The sequence below is a fragment of the Haliotis rufescens genome, unplaced genomic scaffold, assembly GCF_023055435.1.
Source record: "Haliotis rufescens isolate VD_foot unplaced genomic scaffold, xgHalRufe1.0.p SCAF_2, whole genome shotgun sequence".
Taxonomy (NCBI): domain Eukaryota; kingdom Metazoa; phylum Mollusca; class Gastropoda; order Lepetellida; family Haliotidae; genus Haliotis; species Haliotis rufescens.
The window spans coordinates 55,441,198-55,459,873 of NW_025963890.1; the positions used below are offsets into that span (position 1 = coordinate 55,441,198).

General features: G+C 41.7%; 1 protein-coding gene across 1 annotated transcript; it reads left to right on the forward strand.

Annotated features, from left to right (window-relative positions):
* The first annotated feature begins 2,228 nt into the window (after positions 1 to 2,228).
* On the forward strand, positions 2,229 to 16,319 carry LOC124143119 (kynurenine/alpha-aminoadipate aminotransferase, mitochondrial-like). The gene is made up of 13 exons (XM_048400168.1): positions 2,229 to 2,265; positions 2,498 to 2,641; positions 4,901 to 4,998; positions 5,552 to 5,639; positions 6,517 to 6,585; positions 7,195 to 7,339; positions 7,763 to 7,837; positions 9,428 to 9,691; positions 11,786 to 11,868; positions 12,413 to 12,509; positions 14,383 to 14,509; positions 15,072 to 15,274; positions 16,218 to 16,319. The coding sequence occupies exons 2-13, from the start codon at positions 2,625 to 2,627 to the stop codon at positions 16,275 to 16,277; spliced, it is 1,326 nt and encodes a 441-aa protein (XP_048256125.1). The 5' UTR covers positions 2,229 to 2,265; positions 2,498 to 2,624; the 3' UTR covers positions 16,278 to 16,319.
* The last annotated feature ends 2,357 nt before the right edge of the window (positions 16,320 to 18,676 follow it).

Below are 18,676 nucleotides of genomic sequence, written 5' to 3' on the forward strand. Positions count from 1 at the left end.
CTAGATACACTAACACATAATGCTCTCATTTTAACATCTTGTCCTCTAAGATTATCGTTATGTTAAAGAACTTTACATCAACGTTATGTAAGTCAGTGTCTAAATTATGTCTATCTTATCGAGATTTCAACTCGGGAAATGTTCAATAAAAACCTACAGCGAGAGATAAAGCTTTCCGATTCTTAAATAATATTTCAACATGTTTGTGTACATCTTTCACATCTTCTTCCGATACTGTGCCAAACAGAAACTCAGTGACGTCCAGATCTCTTTGATCTATCCTTATTTGAACCTGAATGACTTGACGCATTTCCTTTAGTTTTGTTGGTGTCTTGTCCAGTGAAAGATATCACTATTTGGTTCTTTGAATGGTACAAATAATTTTTTCTTTGTGGGATTGCAATAGCGAGTTCGTGCAATACTTGTAACCCTTGCAACGTCGCTTATGTCTTTGTTTAGTCATTCATAAGGTTTAAGGTCTTTGACAAAAGTCAAGCGCTCACGGAACGAAATTATCGAATTGTCCTTAACTAAAAACTAAATGTTCACGGATTAGTAATGGTCAACCTAAGGAGAAAACTTATCGTCGTTGTCATGATTCTGCAAAGAATACATATGACGCATTTGTACTTGGTTCATACAATAGTTCATGGTTTATGCCTGAAAAAGGCCGATGATTGGCTCTAATAACCGCCTTGTTTTGGGTTGTGTTTACGCTCTGTTTTTTGGTGTTTTAGTGTCTAATTTCTGATTGTCAATAACATTGATCTGCGTTTTTCTGTGTCTATGTCTTTAGGTCTTTCACTATATTCCTCATAGCTACAGCATCACTATCTACCCGTCAGTTGCTTGCTCAGTTGTCTTATCCGGACAAACCCACTTAGGCTGGTAGGGGATTCCAGCTCATTAACTTAACCACAAGTAACTACAGCTTCGGGGCAAACCAATCGAGTTTAAGCCATCAATTCGCAATGTATTTTCACTGTTGTCGCATTCGTCTTTCTTACCTGCGTTGAAATGTTCACTTTTAGATATGTCACTTGGTAAACTCATATATTCACTGCACCCTACAAGACATACCCTACATTGAGACATTTAATTCCTATTCCCTTTTTTAGTGCAACTCGTTTATTGATCCACGAATTGGTTTCACATTCCGGCATATATCCTTAAGCAAAATATTTTCATCTTTCCTTTGAACATCCTGCTAAACTGAGATATATATCAAGAATCCATTTCGTACTTATTTCTAAGAGAGATGGTAACGGAGAGAAAAGCAAAAGTCACTTAGGGGCCAACCATTTGACCATTAATACAGTTAGCACCCCCCTAACACCTACCCACCCCTAAGACACACCGGGGAACACCCACACCCACACCCACACCCACACCCGCACCCACCCACACCTACCCGTCATATGCACACCACCAGAAAATCAAATGGTCGATCCTTTACCCAGTATTTGACGTTGTTTACTCTTCATGAATCCGGATCTTAAGGGGACAAAAAGGCCCACAAGTGTAACCCGTTTCTTTCTTCAGGTAGAGGATTTGTTTACAGTAAGTACAAATGGCTGTCACCCGTGGCCCTTTTCACTGTTTGCTGCTGGATATGTTTGTCTGTTGGTCTCCTTACGTTCTGTCTGTGTCTCTGCCAACCACCTTAGTATTTAAGGAGTAGCAGGGCGGTGCCCTTTGGACCTGGCGGCCCAGAGTTTACCTCGTGGGTGACACAAGCCATCCATCTCTTGGCACTTCTTAGCATCTGCCCGTGTAGTAACCACTACTACACTATATGGCTTCTGGACAGTGAGACGTGATGGATTATATGATGTTCTAATACGAATGGTCACGTAGTTCAGTGTTGTCCTGTAAATGAATAGCCTGTCCAAAAGGTCCATCAACATGTATACCCCTTATTATAAACGTCTGCCCGTCTGCCAATACTAATCGTCATGGTCCACATGCCCTCTCGAACAAACAAGATAATAAAGATGACTTTACACCATATGGTCATCGCAGTGTGACTCTTGGCTGGACAGCTATGTTACATAGTTGACATATCTTACATTCAAATTAGACATGTTTCCAACACGATTTGTCAGAAAGGTCAGATGGGTCACGGGATAAACCAGCGTTGTTTATGTATGCTGTTAATATCTACATACTTCCATCGCTATATAAATTTTGATCTATGCTTGTTCCGTGCAGAAAATAACAACTTACAAGCGTTCTCCTGGAGTTATCTAAGGGAAGTATATTACAGTAAGTGCAAACCAGACAAGAATGGTAATACATTCAGTTGGGATGTCTTCACGATTCACCAGCTTTGATGTTATATTTTGCCCAGACCGAAACTGCTCTTCATTGGGCTGGAAGGATGTGCAAATGAGATATGGTTGAATAACTAGCACTTGTCGTTCTTATGGAGTGGGGTCGTTTTCTCGAACAACGAATATCATTAGATTTTTATTGTCATCCTCGTGTGTAAATGCAGTTCCAGTTACACGTCACCGCAGCAAACAGAAGCAAGGCATCGACACTCTGCCCGGGTTCGTGGGCTACGTTCATCTTTTCGTCGTTCAAGAAAGGTTGTGCCGCTGACTTCCGGGAAACCGCAAGCGATGGGCGACCATAATAGGTAGGGAATTATGCGTTTCATAGCGAATCATAGCGACCATGGACAATTTTTTTTAAATGCATGTTTGGCTGCATACTTAATCCGTCACATAGAATATGTCTTCAGCAACCCATGCTTCTCGTTAAAGGCGACTGTGTTTGTCGTAAGAGGCTAAGGCTCACTGACTTGGTTGAAGCATGTCATCGTATCCCAATTGCGTGGATCGAAGCTCATGATATCAATCACTTGATTGTCGGGTCTAGACCCGATTATTTACAGACCGCCGTCATATAGCTTGAATATTGCTGAGTGCGGCTTAAAACAACAAACCAACCAACCAACCGTCACATCATGTGTAATATCTGCAACTGCAAAGCAATGCCTCTTAAAGCATCGTTTATAAATATGGATGCAGTGAAACCTCCTTAATCCATATACGGAACCCTTCTGTTTGCAATTTTCGGGATTAATATATATTCAGTTTCACAAATCATCGGCAATATATAGATATGACCTAAACAAATAACCGCTTAGATGGGTTCAATCCCCAAGGTCGCGTGATATAAAAACTTAAGACATGAAAAGTCAGTACTTGTTATCCTGCCGGGTGCTCGTTATTAACGAGATAAAACAAGGATGAATGAATGAATGAATGAATGAATGAATGAATGAATGAATGAACACACATACGTATTGCTATATCAGTGCAATAATCATGAATGCGACGTTAAACCCTATTTCGCCACCACCGTTTTCATGGCTAGGTTTTTATGACCAATTAAACGAACATATTTAGTTATGTAAAACAACGTCAGCATCAATATATTGGTGACAATGATATGCAAACAAAAACTACATTAAGCTCATAACAGCACATACACTACATACATTAATAATAATGCATGAATGGGAATTGTCCACTGGAGATAAATGTATTGTTTGTTATTGATAGACAGCGACACCACGGAGCGTCAACTTGAAAGAAGACATTCCATATGAACCTGTACCATACCAAATATTTCTATAAAAAAACAGAGTCTATCTATCATGAACTTATTTAAACAATGTTTCTAAACCACATTTACTTTCTTGAAAATAGGATATTAATGTAAAAGTGATACACTTTCAATGCCGTGGAATATTTGCACAAATATGGAAGACATGGCTAAGAAACCAACAATGAAAATTAATCATGAAAAAAATCAACAAATTCAGATTTTTTAAAATATGTACATTTGGAAAACACTAAGGTTGCGAGTTGTAATTGATGGTTGTCGGCGTGAGTCACGGGTTTACTCTGATTAAGATCCTTGGTTTGTAACCACGATACGCCAGTGGTGTTGAGCTGCTTCTCGCTGTGTTTCTGTCTCACAGTGTCTCGTAGGAACTCGTGTTATTTGCTCCTTTATCTATAGAATCCTAGAAGTGACAATGTGTGAAGCCCATTGCTGGTGTACCCCGCGGTGATATTGCTGGAATATTGCTAAAAGCATTGTCGTGTTGTCGCATTGTTGCGTTGTCGCCCTTTCAAAAACAAGTAAACGGTGTCCAAATACACCAAAGCGCTACAATGGGACAACGCGACATCTAGTCATTTGTCGCACTGTCGCAATATCGCATTGTCGCACTTTGAATTATGCTATTTTTATATTTTACCAAAGGACGACATTGCGACATTCTTCAAGGTAAAAATAAGTCGCGTTGTCGCATTTTCGCTCCATCAAAAAGGTGTAAAAAGACGTTAAAATGCGCGACATCGCGTTGTATCAAAAGTTTCACGTTTCACGTGGAGGACACGGACGAAGGCTCCGCTTTTCGCTGTATAGAGTTGCGTCCCTGAGGCGTGCCAGAAATCTGTGATCGTGGGTTCGAATCCCGGTTTGCCCTGATTATGTTTGTCAGCACCATACCAGTGCTCGTGTGTTTCACTTAAGTGGAAAACGCCTAAAACCTGCATCACTTCGGTCCTCACTCACTCACTCACTCACTCACTCACTCACTCAAAATACCCACCCAATCACTAACTCAAAGACAACCCACTTACTCACTCAAAAACAACCCACTTACTCACTCAAAGTCCACTCACTCACTCATCCACTCGTGCGGTCGGGTAGTGGTTAAAGCGTTCGCTCGTCACGCCGAAGACCCGGGTTCGATTCCCGACATGATGACAATCTGTGAAGACCATTTCTAGTGATATTGCTGGAATATTGCTAAAAGCGGCGTAAAACCATACACACTCACTCACTCATCCACTCACGAGTTTCCCATACACTTCAGCGTGAATGGTGTGACACAGCTGAGAATCACCAACTACGACAAGTATCTCAGCAGGCCGGCCTTAAGAAGAAAACCATCGGCTCTCCGGGAACTCCAGAGTAAGTCTCGTCCCAAACTAGAACTGTCCCAAAGTGATCATCCAAACACACCATTTCTCCTCATAACTGATTATTGAGTTGCAATCTTGGTATTTTACATATCATGAATGATATTATCGATGCCATAAACCGATCCGATAACCTTTGTTAATATATGTATGATGGCAGGCAGCTCGCATGATCTACTTCTAAGCTCCATACATTCATGCAATGCAATACTGTCCAACGTGAAACTATATGTATTTCCCAGGTGTTTTGTACAAACATGACTGAAAATCATTTGCCACAACCTGATAAATGGGGCGGTTCATTTAAACAATTGTATTTATTGTATTAGATGTATTTATACTCAGTTTCAAAAGCTATCTTGATTAAAATATGGATTATTTTTTTTATAGAATAGCTTGGTTTGAAAAAAAACATCTTAACCCTCGTGTGTATCCGTTTCGTAAATATCATATATTAGAAATAACAAATATTATACCTTACAATTATATGGTACATTTATGACACGGAATGACATCCGGCTAACGACCATCTCTGGTTGTGACAGGGTATGTTGGGTCCGGTCTGGTGTTGATGGCTGGAGGGATGCCGAACGGTGGACTCTTCCCCATTGTGGAGGCGGATCTCGTCCTAAAGTGAGTTGCTATTGTACTTGGGGGCGGTGGGGTAGCCCAGTGGTTAACGCGTTTACTCGCCACGGGTTCGATTCCCCACATGTGTGAATACAATGTGTGAAGCCCATTTCTGGTGTCCCCCGTCGCGATATTGCTGGAATATTGCTAAAAGCGGCGTAAAACTATATTCACTCACTACTATTGTACGCAAAGTGCAACATCCTTTTTCATTTAGAATTATAACTTCCACTGATGTGACGTCATACATTTCAGCGAACACATATCCTCAGGCTATTATACAGTATGGTTCCTGGTTGCCCTTGCGTTGTGAAAACTTTGTAATGATTAAATGCAAAATCTTTACGCCATCTGTTCCGACCCATCTTCATTTAGCCGGTAGCTAGCATTCCTCTTTTCAGAGGAAAACTGTCATATTTTGGTATTTCGAATCAAACGCTATTCAGATGAAATATCAAATTGATAGACCAGTGAAGATCCGGGGTAGAATAGGTCTTCAGTTACCCATGCTTGCTGTGAAAAGTGACTATGCTAGTCGTAAGAGGCGACTGACGGGATCGGGTGGTCAGGCTAGCTGATGGTTGATGCATGTCATTGTATTCCAATAGCGTGGATAGATGCTCATGCTATCAATCACTGGATTGTCTGGTCCAGACTCGATTATTTACAGACCGCCGTCATATAGCTGGAATATTGCCGAGTGCGGCGTTAAACAACAAACAAACAAAATCAAATTAATAACCGAATCAGATAAACAATAGTATACCAGTATATTCAGGTGTCGTTTCTTATGTTTGAGTACATACATGTATAGGAGTCATGCCTCTATTTATTTTCTTAAAAGTATTTTTTGATTCATGTTCTATGTGTTTCAATATAGAGATGGTCGGCGGTTAACAATAGGACCACAAGAGATGAAGGGTGCTCTTCAGTATGGCGTCACTAAAGGGTAAGTTATGTAACTGCACACGTGTCTTATACGATACTCCTAACTCTTTTACTGTGTACCTAACTTCAATACTTGCGATGGGAGGGGGCACGCCAACATACCATATGCAGAGTTGCATCCCTTAATTAGATACCAGGATCCGATGGTCGAGTCCCAGAATCGCCCTTGGTTTCACCAGTTCTAACGTCCTCGATCTGCATCACTTCAGGCTTTCCCACACATTAAGTTGATAGGCCGTGATATGGAATACTGTTCAAAGCGTCGTTAAAGCAAACTCCCTCATTCTTATATATCTCTACAAGCCGTGTTTCAGACAACTGACATGATACCATATAAACTATACTGTATATTAACAATTAAATTAACTATATTTATTGCATTTTCTATTGCTACGCCGACACGTCGTGATTAAACTGATGTCCCTCTCCACACCTACGTCTACGCCTGACTGCAGTTTAGGACTGTGTGAAACTAGCCCGCCACGCTGTTTTATAACTGTAATACTGTTCATAGAATGTTTATAGAATAAAAAGATATACATTCCTATAATGTAGTTTCTATAAAGGTTTATGTACTTTCTGATATTATATTCGCGACATTTGTATTTAGCATGACAGATATCATCGACTGGTTGAGGGTGTTACAACGCCAAGTTCACCACCCCCCGACCCTCCCCCGTGACAGCACCCCACCGTCAGCTTCCAGTGACATGGACCTCATCATGTGCAATGGCTGCCAGGAAGCCATTAGTAAGGTGAAACACACGCGCAGAAACGTACACAAACGCACATCAAAATAATATCCGTGTTTACAAAAAACATATTTTATCTACGGTGTAGAGAGTAATGGTGTTATTTATTAGTCCAAGGATGCCGCAAGTCTCTGTGCAGGGTTGTCTCCTGTACGCATGCCAGGAACCTATGATCATGGTTTCGGATCCCAGATTCGCCCTGATTATGTTTCGAGGTTTGTTTAGCAACGTGCGCATGGCAGTCGGCTTTATGATATAACTGAAATACCGTTCAAATCGACGTTTAGCAAAGCTTAATCACCCACTCATTAGTCCAAACCTACTGGAAAACGTACTAAGAGTTTTATAAGTCCATTTTAAATACCATTTGTTTTCATCCTAATGCCACTTTATTGAAACGTCTTCATAACGTCTCATATGTTTCAGACATTGGAAGCGGTTCTGAATGAAGGGGACTCAATCTTGCTGGAGGAAGCAACCTACCCAAACGTGATGAGCGTGGTGAGGCGCCAGTGTTGTAATTGATGTTATCATTTAGTGCCATCTTCGTGAGTATGGGGTGTATTTAATGCACAGCCATTACAGGCTCGGATATCTTGTATTTACCGGATCAATAAATAAATACTGCAGGAAACATTCCAACGCAAATAAATGATGCAGTTGACAAATCAGGTTTGAGTCAATGAGTGAGTGAGTGAGTATGGTTTTACGCCGCTTTTAGCAATATTCCAGCAATATCACGGCGGGGGACACCAGAAATGGGCTTCACACATTGTACCTATGTCGGGAATCGAACCTGGGTCTTCGGTGTGACGAGCGAACGCTTTAACCACTAGGCTACCCCACCGCCCCTTGAGTCAATGAGAACGGATGGAAAAGGTTGAACGCTATAAACATGCTCTAGGCTGTGGACTTGGCGCATTATAAATATACACAGATTAAAATAAATACATGCAGCAAAGAGGGTTTTGGCGATCCTGGCATAGCCAAGCTGGAAGGCTCATCATCAGCTCAGGGTCCTTGTCCCCGCTATACGCAGCCCAGACAGGGAATGGGACTTCTCCCAGGAAGCACTGCCTAGTCGAACCCATCCAGATCTTCTCGGAGAATGTGAAGACTCCCCAACATTGCAGCCTTCTGCATTGATCAGATTGTCAGAGGAGTTGTATCTGCGGCAGCAAACCCGGGTACTCTCCTAGTATCAGACAAGATATTGGGAGGTTGGGTATTAGGTACCGAGAACAATGGGGAGTCGAACAACTATTACTTGGGATGCAAGCGTGACATTTCAAAAGCGACTGTTCCTGAGCAGCAAACAGAAAGCCTTCTGTTTCACTTTCAGGCCAGCCGACTTCATCCGAGCGAAGGACTCTGCAAGGTTGCTGATCTTCTTCTCAACACAGTTCACAAAAACTCGATGCAGTGATCGTTCAGATAGCCACTTCTTGAAAGACTGAATCTGGGCCGATTTGATATGACACTTCGCTCGGTTGTCACTCATTTCTGTACCGTCCAGCAGTACAGAACCGTCAACAAAATCAACATTAAGATGGAGATTATGCCCCACATCCTTGCCTTGTTTACGAAAACTGTGGAATGGCTTGTTTTCATCACGAGTCTTGACATGCTTAACAAGCGGATCATCAGACAAATAAATGTGTGCAAAAAGTGCACAATGCAATTCTATCATGAAGAGCCCCCGCGTTAATCAAACCACACCCTCCCATTATAATTGTTAAATATAAGCGATTGAGGGAAGAACGAATGTCTATTGTCTGACATGATTCCTCGTATGAGAGTGTGAGTACCCTGAAGTGGTCCCATCAACAACACCAAAAGAATACGAAAAGATGGGTCCAGCATAAGTATTTGTGGCTTTGACTCTGAATAAGTATTTTCAGCTCTGAACTCATTATTTCTTAAGTGTATATGTATTCTGCCGGATATTCTTCCTTGATATTGTCATTCTGGAGTTTGTCCCTTACCTGCATCCCTAAGTACGTGTAGACCTGACCTTCCACGTGATGTCATTATTATCATTAGTCCAAGTAAGTCCATTTATGATATGATCATTTTTACTTTTGTCATAAGGGACGTCCACTCGGCGCAAAAGCAGTGTCGGTACCATGTGATTCATCCGGCATGATACCATCAGAACTTCAGAAAATACTCGCGACCTGGGACACCGACAAATGCGGTCCGAGGCCAAAGATATTGTACTGTGTTCCTACAGGCGGTAACCCAACCGGCGTCAATTGGTCTCTAGACCGAAAGAAGACAGTGTATAGTATTGCTCGCAAGTACGACTTCTTGATTCTGGAGGACGACCCTTACTACTATATCCAATACAGCAGAGTGAGTCATTCCTCGTGTCGTGACTCGAGTCAGAATTATATTGTATATATTTGATTGTGTCCTGATTCAAATGTAATCGCTCCGATTCAACCGGAAGCGCTCGTTAAATCTTCAACATCATCATCATCATCATCATCATCATCATCATCATCTTCATCATCATCTTCATCATCATCATCAAATGTAATTGTTTCCGTATTTTCGCTTGATTTTCCCCGGATTCACATTGAATTGTGTCAATAACGTGATTCGATATTATCTAGATTCAGATTTTTATTTTATTGTGTTTGTTGGTTAAGATTATTCCCATTCAGTTTTGTATTGGTTCAGTTAGGGTTCGATATTAATTACCCTTTATGATGTAGTTGTTTATCCCTGTCGCAAATCCTTCTGTAGTACATTAATTAACAAGTCCCCTAAATATGAAGAGGAAGTGTGGGTTTGTTGTTAATAGGCCACAGTGAGCATTATACCAGCTATATCACGGCGAACAGGTATGAATTTACTTGTACCCCCACGGCCTCACAAGCCCGACTGTCAGATCCCAATTTTTGGGACTCTTACGACAAGCATGAGAACATAGCGACCTATTCTGACCCTGAATCCTCACAGCGAACATACACGTATTGCGAACCATCCGCCGCAATTGCTCTGTAGAGTTGCCTCCTTTAGACGTGATCATTGGTTGGAATCCCCTGAGTGGGGTATCCATGTTTAACTGCGACATGGTATCTCATTAATTAATCCGCACTAATAGAAGCAGTCACACACACACACACACACACACACACACACACACACACACACACACACACACACACACACACACACACACACACACACACACACACACACACACACACGTACATACACGTAGCAAAAAAAGTGCAACAACCTTCAACGCGGCGTTAAACCTTATTTCACCTCACCTCACTATCTTCTATTAATCCAATATTTTATGAATACGACACACCGAGGGAATAATTCATTGTTTACAATTGTCATGACATATTTAGAAAGCGGCACCATGTTTTACAGACATATTCATGTATAACGCTGGAATAGGTTTTACATGCATTTTAACTGCATTAGGTCATATGTCAGTATGTAAGTTAAACAAGGAGTTTCACAATGTGCTACCACCAGATGTGGGAAAATACAGTATGATTGACAATCGGATTAAGTCAAGGGGGATTTTACTTTATTTATGATAATTCGCATTAGTTCGCTTTGTTCCCAATATACTTTGATTGCGATTCAAATATTTTTTGTGTGTGATCGGTGTATAGGTATTGTAGAAATTATGTGAGTGAGTGAGTTGTGTTTTTAACCCCGCTTTTAACTGTATCCCAGTTATATCACGGCGTGTCAGCTTAATGTGGGAGGAAAGCCCGAAGTGATGCAGGTCTCAGACGTTTACCACTTCGGTGAAACCCTAGAGCACCGGAATGGTGGTGACAAACCTAGAATCATAATCGGAGCGAACCGGGATTCGAACCCACAATCATATGTTTCTGGCGTGCCCAAAGGACGCAGCTCTGCACAGCGAATTGCGGCGCCTTAGACGACTGGGCCACCCGTGCCCCCTTATGTAAATTCAACCGTAGGATACTGTTGGGTGTTATTGAACAGGTCAAATAACTTCTCGTAAAACCCAGCTATGGCAACATCTGATTTGGTACTGATGATGTGGAATTCTCACTCTGTGATTATGCATTATGGGGCAGTCTGGGTGAACTAAACATTTGGGAGTTTATATTCGGTTGAGCTGTTCAACGCTTCTTTGAGCAGTACTTCAATACAGTACTTCTTAGTAATATCCCGGCGTCTCGGCTTAATGTGGCAGAAGCCGAACGTAGTGCAAGTCTCAGACGTGTCAGTGGTTAAACCCTCGAGCAAAGGTATGGCGCTGACAAACTAAGGGTCATAATCGAGACACAATTATAAGTTTATCATATCTAAGGGACGCAACTCTGTGCAGGGATTTGCGACACGTTTGATGACTAGACAGCCAGTATCCCTATTCAGATGAGCTCTCATGTGGGCTACGTGACGATGTAGAATATATTTAACAGGTATGAGCGTTCGTTTCAGCCACTGACGCCCAGTTTTCTATCCCTAGACGAAGATGGTCGAGTAATCAGATGCGATTCCTTTTCTAAACTCATAGCTGCAGGGTAAGTCTTGACACGACACTGAACAGAGCTGATACGCTTCTGTGATCTTGTGGATTGAGCTTCGGCCCTAACAGGAAGGTCGGTAGTTCGATCACCTAGCCACGACCTACCGAAAGCCATTAAACGATGATTCTTGTTACCCAAAGGTGGTTTCCATTTTAACGTAAATATAAAACGTCAACGTCAGTCTCGTTTATCTGCCGAAAAAGATTCCATTGGGCGTAAAAGGCAAAATAGTGGTGAAAAGTATATGAATGGATCACCATTCCGGTCCATATGTGTTCGTAAATATATTTTCAGCATTGTGAAAAACATTTAACCAAATAAAAGCTTTGTTTGTAGTTTGGAAAACAAAAGCAAAATAGACCAGGTTTACAAAGATTTAGACCACCAACGTAAGAGATAGGTCTTTATTTATGCCGAATCAGAATCCATATGGCGTAAATGACAAATTAATGATGAAATGATATGAATGGATCATTTCAAATAAGTACAGTGTATGATGCCTGTGACATTTCTGCATTGCCTATGGTGTATCTATCAGGGCGCGACTTGGCTTCATCAGTGGCCCAAAGTACCTCCTTCAGAAGCTTGTCCTCCACCTGGACTCTTCCGTGGCCTGCACCAACAACCTGTCACAGGTATGTAACCTCAAACCTGCACCAACAACCTGTCACAGGTATGTAACCTCAAACCTGCACCAACATCCTGTCACAGGTATGTAACCTCAAACCTGCACCAACATCCTGTCACAGGTATGTAACCTCAAACCTGCACCGACATCCTGTCACAGGTATGTAACCTCAAACCTGCACCAACAACCTGTCACAGGTATGTAACCTCAAACCTGCACCAACATCCTGTCACAGGTACATGTATGTAACCTCAAACCTGCACCGACATCCTGTCACAGGTATGTAACCTCAAACCTGCACCAACATCCTGTCACAGGTATGTAACCTCAAACCTGCACCAACATCATGTCACAGGTATGTAACCTCAAACCTGCACCAACATCCTGTCACAGGTATGTAACCCCAAACCTGCACCAACATCCTGTCACAGGTATGTAACCCCAAACCTGCACCAACATCCTGTCACAGGTATGTAACCCCAAACCTGCACCAACATCCTGTCACAGGTATGTAATCTCAAACCTGCACCAACATCTTGTCACAGGTATGTAACCCCAAACCTGCACCAACAACCTGTCACAGGTATGTAATCTCAAACCTGCACCAACAACCTGTCACAGGTATGTAACCTCAAACCTGCACCAACATCCTGTCACAGGTATGTAACCCCAAACCACTACCAACATCCTGTCACAGGTATGTAACCCCAAACCTGCACCAACATCCTGTCACAGGTATGTAACCTCAAACCTGCACCAACATCCTGTCACAGGTATGTAACCTCAAACCTGCACCAACATCCTGTCACAGGTATGTAACCCCAAACCTGTACCAACATCCTGTCACAGGTATGTAACCTCAAACCTGCACCAACATCTTGTCACAGGTATGTAACCTCAAACCTGCACCGACATCATGTCACAGGTATGTAACCTCAAACCTGCACCAATATCCTGTCACAGGTACATGTATGTAACCTCAAACCTGCACCGACATCATGTCACAGGTATGTAGTCTCAAACCTGCACCAACAATCCGTCGACAAGTGAGTTACCCCAACCTGCACTAACAACTTAATCCATGTCTGTCACTCCCTGCCTCCACCAATAATCTGTCAAAAGGTATATTGCCATAAGCTTCCCCCCAACCTGCACGAATCACTAAATAGTGACGATACCAAGTGTTCACCAACATACGAACGCATCCCGCCCCATCTGTGGTACCTGCCACAAACACATGCAATTGCATGTCAATAGTTTACCTGAAATAGTAGGGGAACATATGGTACAAGTCAAAACAGGGAATTGCATCAGGCATATGAGTCATTTCCAAAATTTGTAAGATTTTTTGTTATATTTTAGTATCTCATTAATTATGTTATTCTAAAAATGTGTTTTAATCTTAATTTGTATCTTATATATGTCTGCACATACTACTTTATACAAAATAGCTATAAATTATAGTTAAGCTCCAAAAAATGACTTTGAAGGGTCAACTTTTCCCCATTTTGGCTTGTCACAAGCCTGATGGCCCAACTTCATGATATTCACTGATGCGTCAAAATGGAAAGGTTCTCCACACGTCTACCATAAAACGTTTTGAAAGCCTTAAAATTTGTAAACCTGATAACAAAAACTTTGAGCAAATTCGTATGACGCTCTTTAGGATGTCCGCAGAATGAGCTCAAAGCTTGTGAAATGTGTCTCCCAAAGGTTAGAAGTACTGAAACAGTATTTGACATAAAGGGAAGAGTGACCATTGGAGAGTTGAAGTCATCCCTCATGACATACAGTTTTGTGGATAGTGTCAAAGCACGGAATGGAATGAAAACTCCGTGAGTAATCTGTTCGTGTTACTGATTCAGATATTCATGTTGTAGACAGTCATCATGAAGATCCTGGTGGACATGGGACATGACGGCTTCCTGCGACACGGGGAGAAACTCGCGGCCTTCTACAAGGAAAGAGCTGACAAGATGGTCGCCATTGCTCAGACACACCTCAAAGGTGAGTCCTTATGATACAACGAGATTTCTCCATTCTTGTAAATATGGGTGAATCGCCTGTAACAATAAGGAAGAATATAAGGCAATATTTCCTATTTGAAAAACGTTCAGTTCAGGATATAACAAACAACAAGAGTCTTGAAATACCATTACGAAGTTATATCAACATGAGCGTTACTTTAAATACCATTCGGTCTTTCTGTTATATCCTCCTGAGCCTTACGTTTCACACAATTCGTTCTATATGGTTATATACAGCCAAACACACTCCAACTTTGTTTTGTCGAATTTACGGATTATTCATCATATTCGGTTGTGTCGAATCTCGGATAATTCGAATAATTTACGAAGGTCCCTTAAAGTTCGACACATCAGTGTTTGATATAATGTATTTATACACACAACTGAACATTACATTAAATGCCATTCGGTACTTCTGATTATATATTATTCTGAATAGTTACGTTAAATAACTTAGAAGAAATACAGAAGAAATATCAAAACAAGCGGTCGTAATTGCTTTCTAATTTAATATTCATCCCTTCATAAAATCTTGCGACTAGGTCTGGCAGAGTGGTCTCCCCCTGCTGGCGGGATGTTCATATGGATGAAGCTCCTTGGGGTGAAGAGTTCCCAGCCTGTTGTCCAGCGAGTCATCGAGAAGGGGGCAGTGTTAATGGCTGGACATCACTTCCTTCCCGAACCGAGGGAAACCCCCTACATCCGCGTGTCTTTCTCGTACGCATCAGAAGATGACATGAACAAGGTAACTCGACATTATTTTCTTTTCATAGGAAGGTACATGTAGGGGCACGGGTGGCCCAGTCGTCTAAGGCGTCGCGATTCGCTGTGCAGAGTGAGAATTCCATATCATCAGTACAAAATCAGATGTTGCCATAGCTGGGTTTTACGAGAAGTTATTTGACCTGTTCATTAACACCCAACAGTATCCTACGGTTGAATTTACATGGGGGGGTGGGGGACGGGGGGCCCAGTCGTCTAAGGCGCCGCATTTCGCTGTGCAGAGCTGCGTCCCTTGGGCACAACAGAAACCTATGATTCTGGGTTCGAATCCTGGTTCGCCCCGATTATGATTCTAGGTTTGTCAGCACCATACCCGTGCTCGTGGGTTTCACCGAAGTGGTAAACGTCTGAGACCTGCATCACTTCGGGCTTTCCTCACACATTAAGCTGACACGCCGTGATATAACTGGAATAATGTTAAAAGCGCCGTAAAACCAAACTCGGTCAGTCACTCACTCATAGGAAGGTGATTAGTCATCCATTGTTATGTCTCGCGTATTATTGAAGGGTGTACATGTATGACTGGGGGAACTGGTTTTCAAATCACCATCAGATAGGACTAGGCAGATATTTCAAGCGTTATAGGGATTGTAGTATACACAGGAAATTCCTGGGCGTGCCATACTGATCCATCCTGATTATGTTTCTCGATTTATAAGCACCGTGCCTGTGCTGAACGTTTAAGACTTGCATCACTTCCGACATCAAGCTGACATTCCGCGATACATCTTGTAACAGGAATACTGCGTTACTGCAGCGTCCGACTATGATCCCTTTGCTTTGATTGTGGGTGTAACCAAAGAGGCTAAGATGGGCGCTCCCATTGTATTCTCACACACATTGATATAACTTATATGCTGCTCAATGACACCTGCCTGATCAAGACATCTTCTACCTTGTTGTAGGCATTCACCTGGCTGGCTGAGGCATTGAATGAATTCCACGAAGCTAAAGGAAACAACTAAAAGGAACTTGACAAAGACAATAAACATCATGAAATAAAAAAACACGTTCACGTGATCGTTCATTATTTACAATATTGTTCTCTCAGTCGCAATTCGCTGGACAGAGTTGCGTCGCTTAGGCGTGGCAGGATCCTAAACTGGTGGATTTGAATCCTAGAACCGCCTTGATTATGATCCTTGATCTGTCAGCGCTATACCTCGTAAGCATAAATATGGCATGCCATGATATACTGTGGAGTTCAACACGTTCTCCATTGCACGGGTAGTAACAAAACTCGATCGCATACACAACTGTTCGAAACACCAGATGACCAGAAGAAATCATTTAGGTACTATGTTCTCATAAGGTTGCATGGTCTGGGTTGTCTCGTCCAGACTCTATTATTTACACGCGTCCGTTATACAGGTAGAATATTGCTGAGCGCGGCTTTAAACAACATGATATATGTGAACTATTGAACATTCCAGTTTAGTATAATAGCATCTGTGGCAAAATACCACCGTCTGTACAATCACCGCTGTTTTCACACAAGGACGTCGACGGAATGACGGGAACTCTTTGATGACGAAATTTGATTTCCTCACATCATCATCCACACGTCACACAGGACAAACAATGAGTTCTAACAAAAGGACCAAGCTACATATTCAAGAAGCTGCACTTAAATAATGTGATTAGATTATAAACAAAACTAAAAAGAGAATTTGTTCATAACTATAACATCTTATGGACATGTGTTCTTCGTGATTATGAACATGTGTTCTTCATGTTTATGGGCATGTGTTCTTATTGCTTATGGGCATGTGTTCTACGTGCGTATTGACATGTGTTCTTCATGCTTTATGGGTATGTGTTCTTATTGCTTATGGGCATGTGTCACGTGCGTATTGACATGTGTTCTTCATGCTTATGGGCATGTGTTCTACGTGCGTATTGACATGTGTTCTTCATGCTTATGGGCATGTGTTCTACGTGCGTATTGACGTGTTCTTCATGCTTATGGGCATGTGTTCTACGTGCGTATTGGCATGTGTTCTTCATGCTTATGTGCATGTGTTCTTCATGCTTATGGGCATGTGTTCTGCATGCTTATAGGCATGTGTTCTTCATGCTTATGGGCATGTGTTCTTTAAGCTTATGGGGATGTGTTCCGCATGCTTATGGAGATGATGTTCATCATACTTATGGGCATGTGTTCTTTATGCTTATGGGCATGTGTTCTTATTGTTTATGGGCATGTGTTCTTCATGCTTATGGGCATGTGTTCGTCTTGCTTATGGGCATGTGTTCTTCGTGTGTATTGACATGTGTTCTTATTGCTTATGGGCATGTGTCCTTCATGCGTATGATTAATGGGCATGTTCTGAGAGAGAGAGAAGGAGAAGGATATAGAAGGATATGTTTTGTCCACAGAAATGTTGATACGTATCCTCGTTAACAGACACATGGATGCGTGTCCTTGACGTTTACGAACAACTTTATACGTGTCAGAAACCATTAGAACAGGTCTTTTCACTTACACAAATGATGCCACCCATGTAGATAGGTTTCGTGTTTGTTCACGGATGTGAGGTTACCTACTTTTGATCACAGACAGTTGAACAAGTGTTCTTGATGTTTAAAGACAGGACTGTTATATTCGTGTCCTTGTATGAACGTCAAACGGACACTACTATGGAGAATACGAACAGGAATGCCCACGAGGCATTGACGTTTTTTAATAATTAAACAAATATATCGATATATTCACCTAAGGCATAGTTATTATCCCGTACCTCAAATTCACAGGGGGACGTCTGATACGTCAGGTATGACGTCTCCATGACGAATATAGGATATACATACGATGATGTTAACGCTGGAAACGCACTGAATGCTTCTTGCAGTTAACTTTCAAAATACGTGACTGAGGTATATTTTAGCAAAGATATTTGATACAAATAATAAGTTTGTCACGTACAACTACCTACACAATGAGTGACTGGTCTCCATAGACATGCGTTTCTTCGGACTGATTTCACCGTTTGTGTCGACATTATGCCCTGTCAGATATACAGTAAACTACGGTTATAACGAACTCAAAGGGACTATTATTTTTGATTCGTTATAACCGTAGTTCGTTATAAGCATATATACAGCATATAGTCGGGACTAAAAAGTAAGTTCGTTATATCCGTCAGTTCGTTATAAGCGTGTTCGTTATAACCATAGTTTGCTGTAGTAGAATATAGGTAGTTTTGCTTTACATTGCACATTACCAAGTCATTCTGGAAGAACACGGCTGAGCCATAATATGGCTTTGTCATTCATCGGGAACTTTAAGTGCAGGAATATCTTAGCGTGTCATTATAATACTACAATTGACACGAAAACGCATGTACATGGCATGAATATATAA

Bases quoted from the DNA above. Each gene is read 5' to 3' on its own strand.
- LOC124143119 (XM_048400168.1), top strand. The intron at 6,586-7,194 runs GTAAGTTATGTA...ATTTGTATTTAG, and splicing joins CAGTATGGCGTCACTAAAGG to CATGACAGATATCATCGACT. The intron at 11,869-12,412 runs GTAAGTCTTGAC...TGTATCTATCAG, and splicing joins TCTAAACTCATAGCTGCAGG to GGCGCGACTTGGCTTCATCA.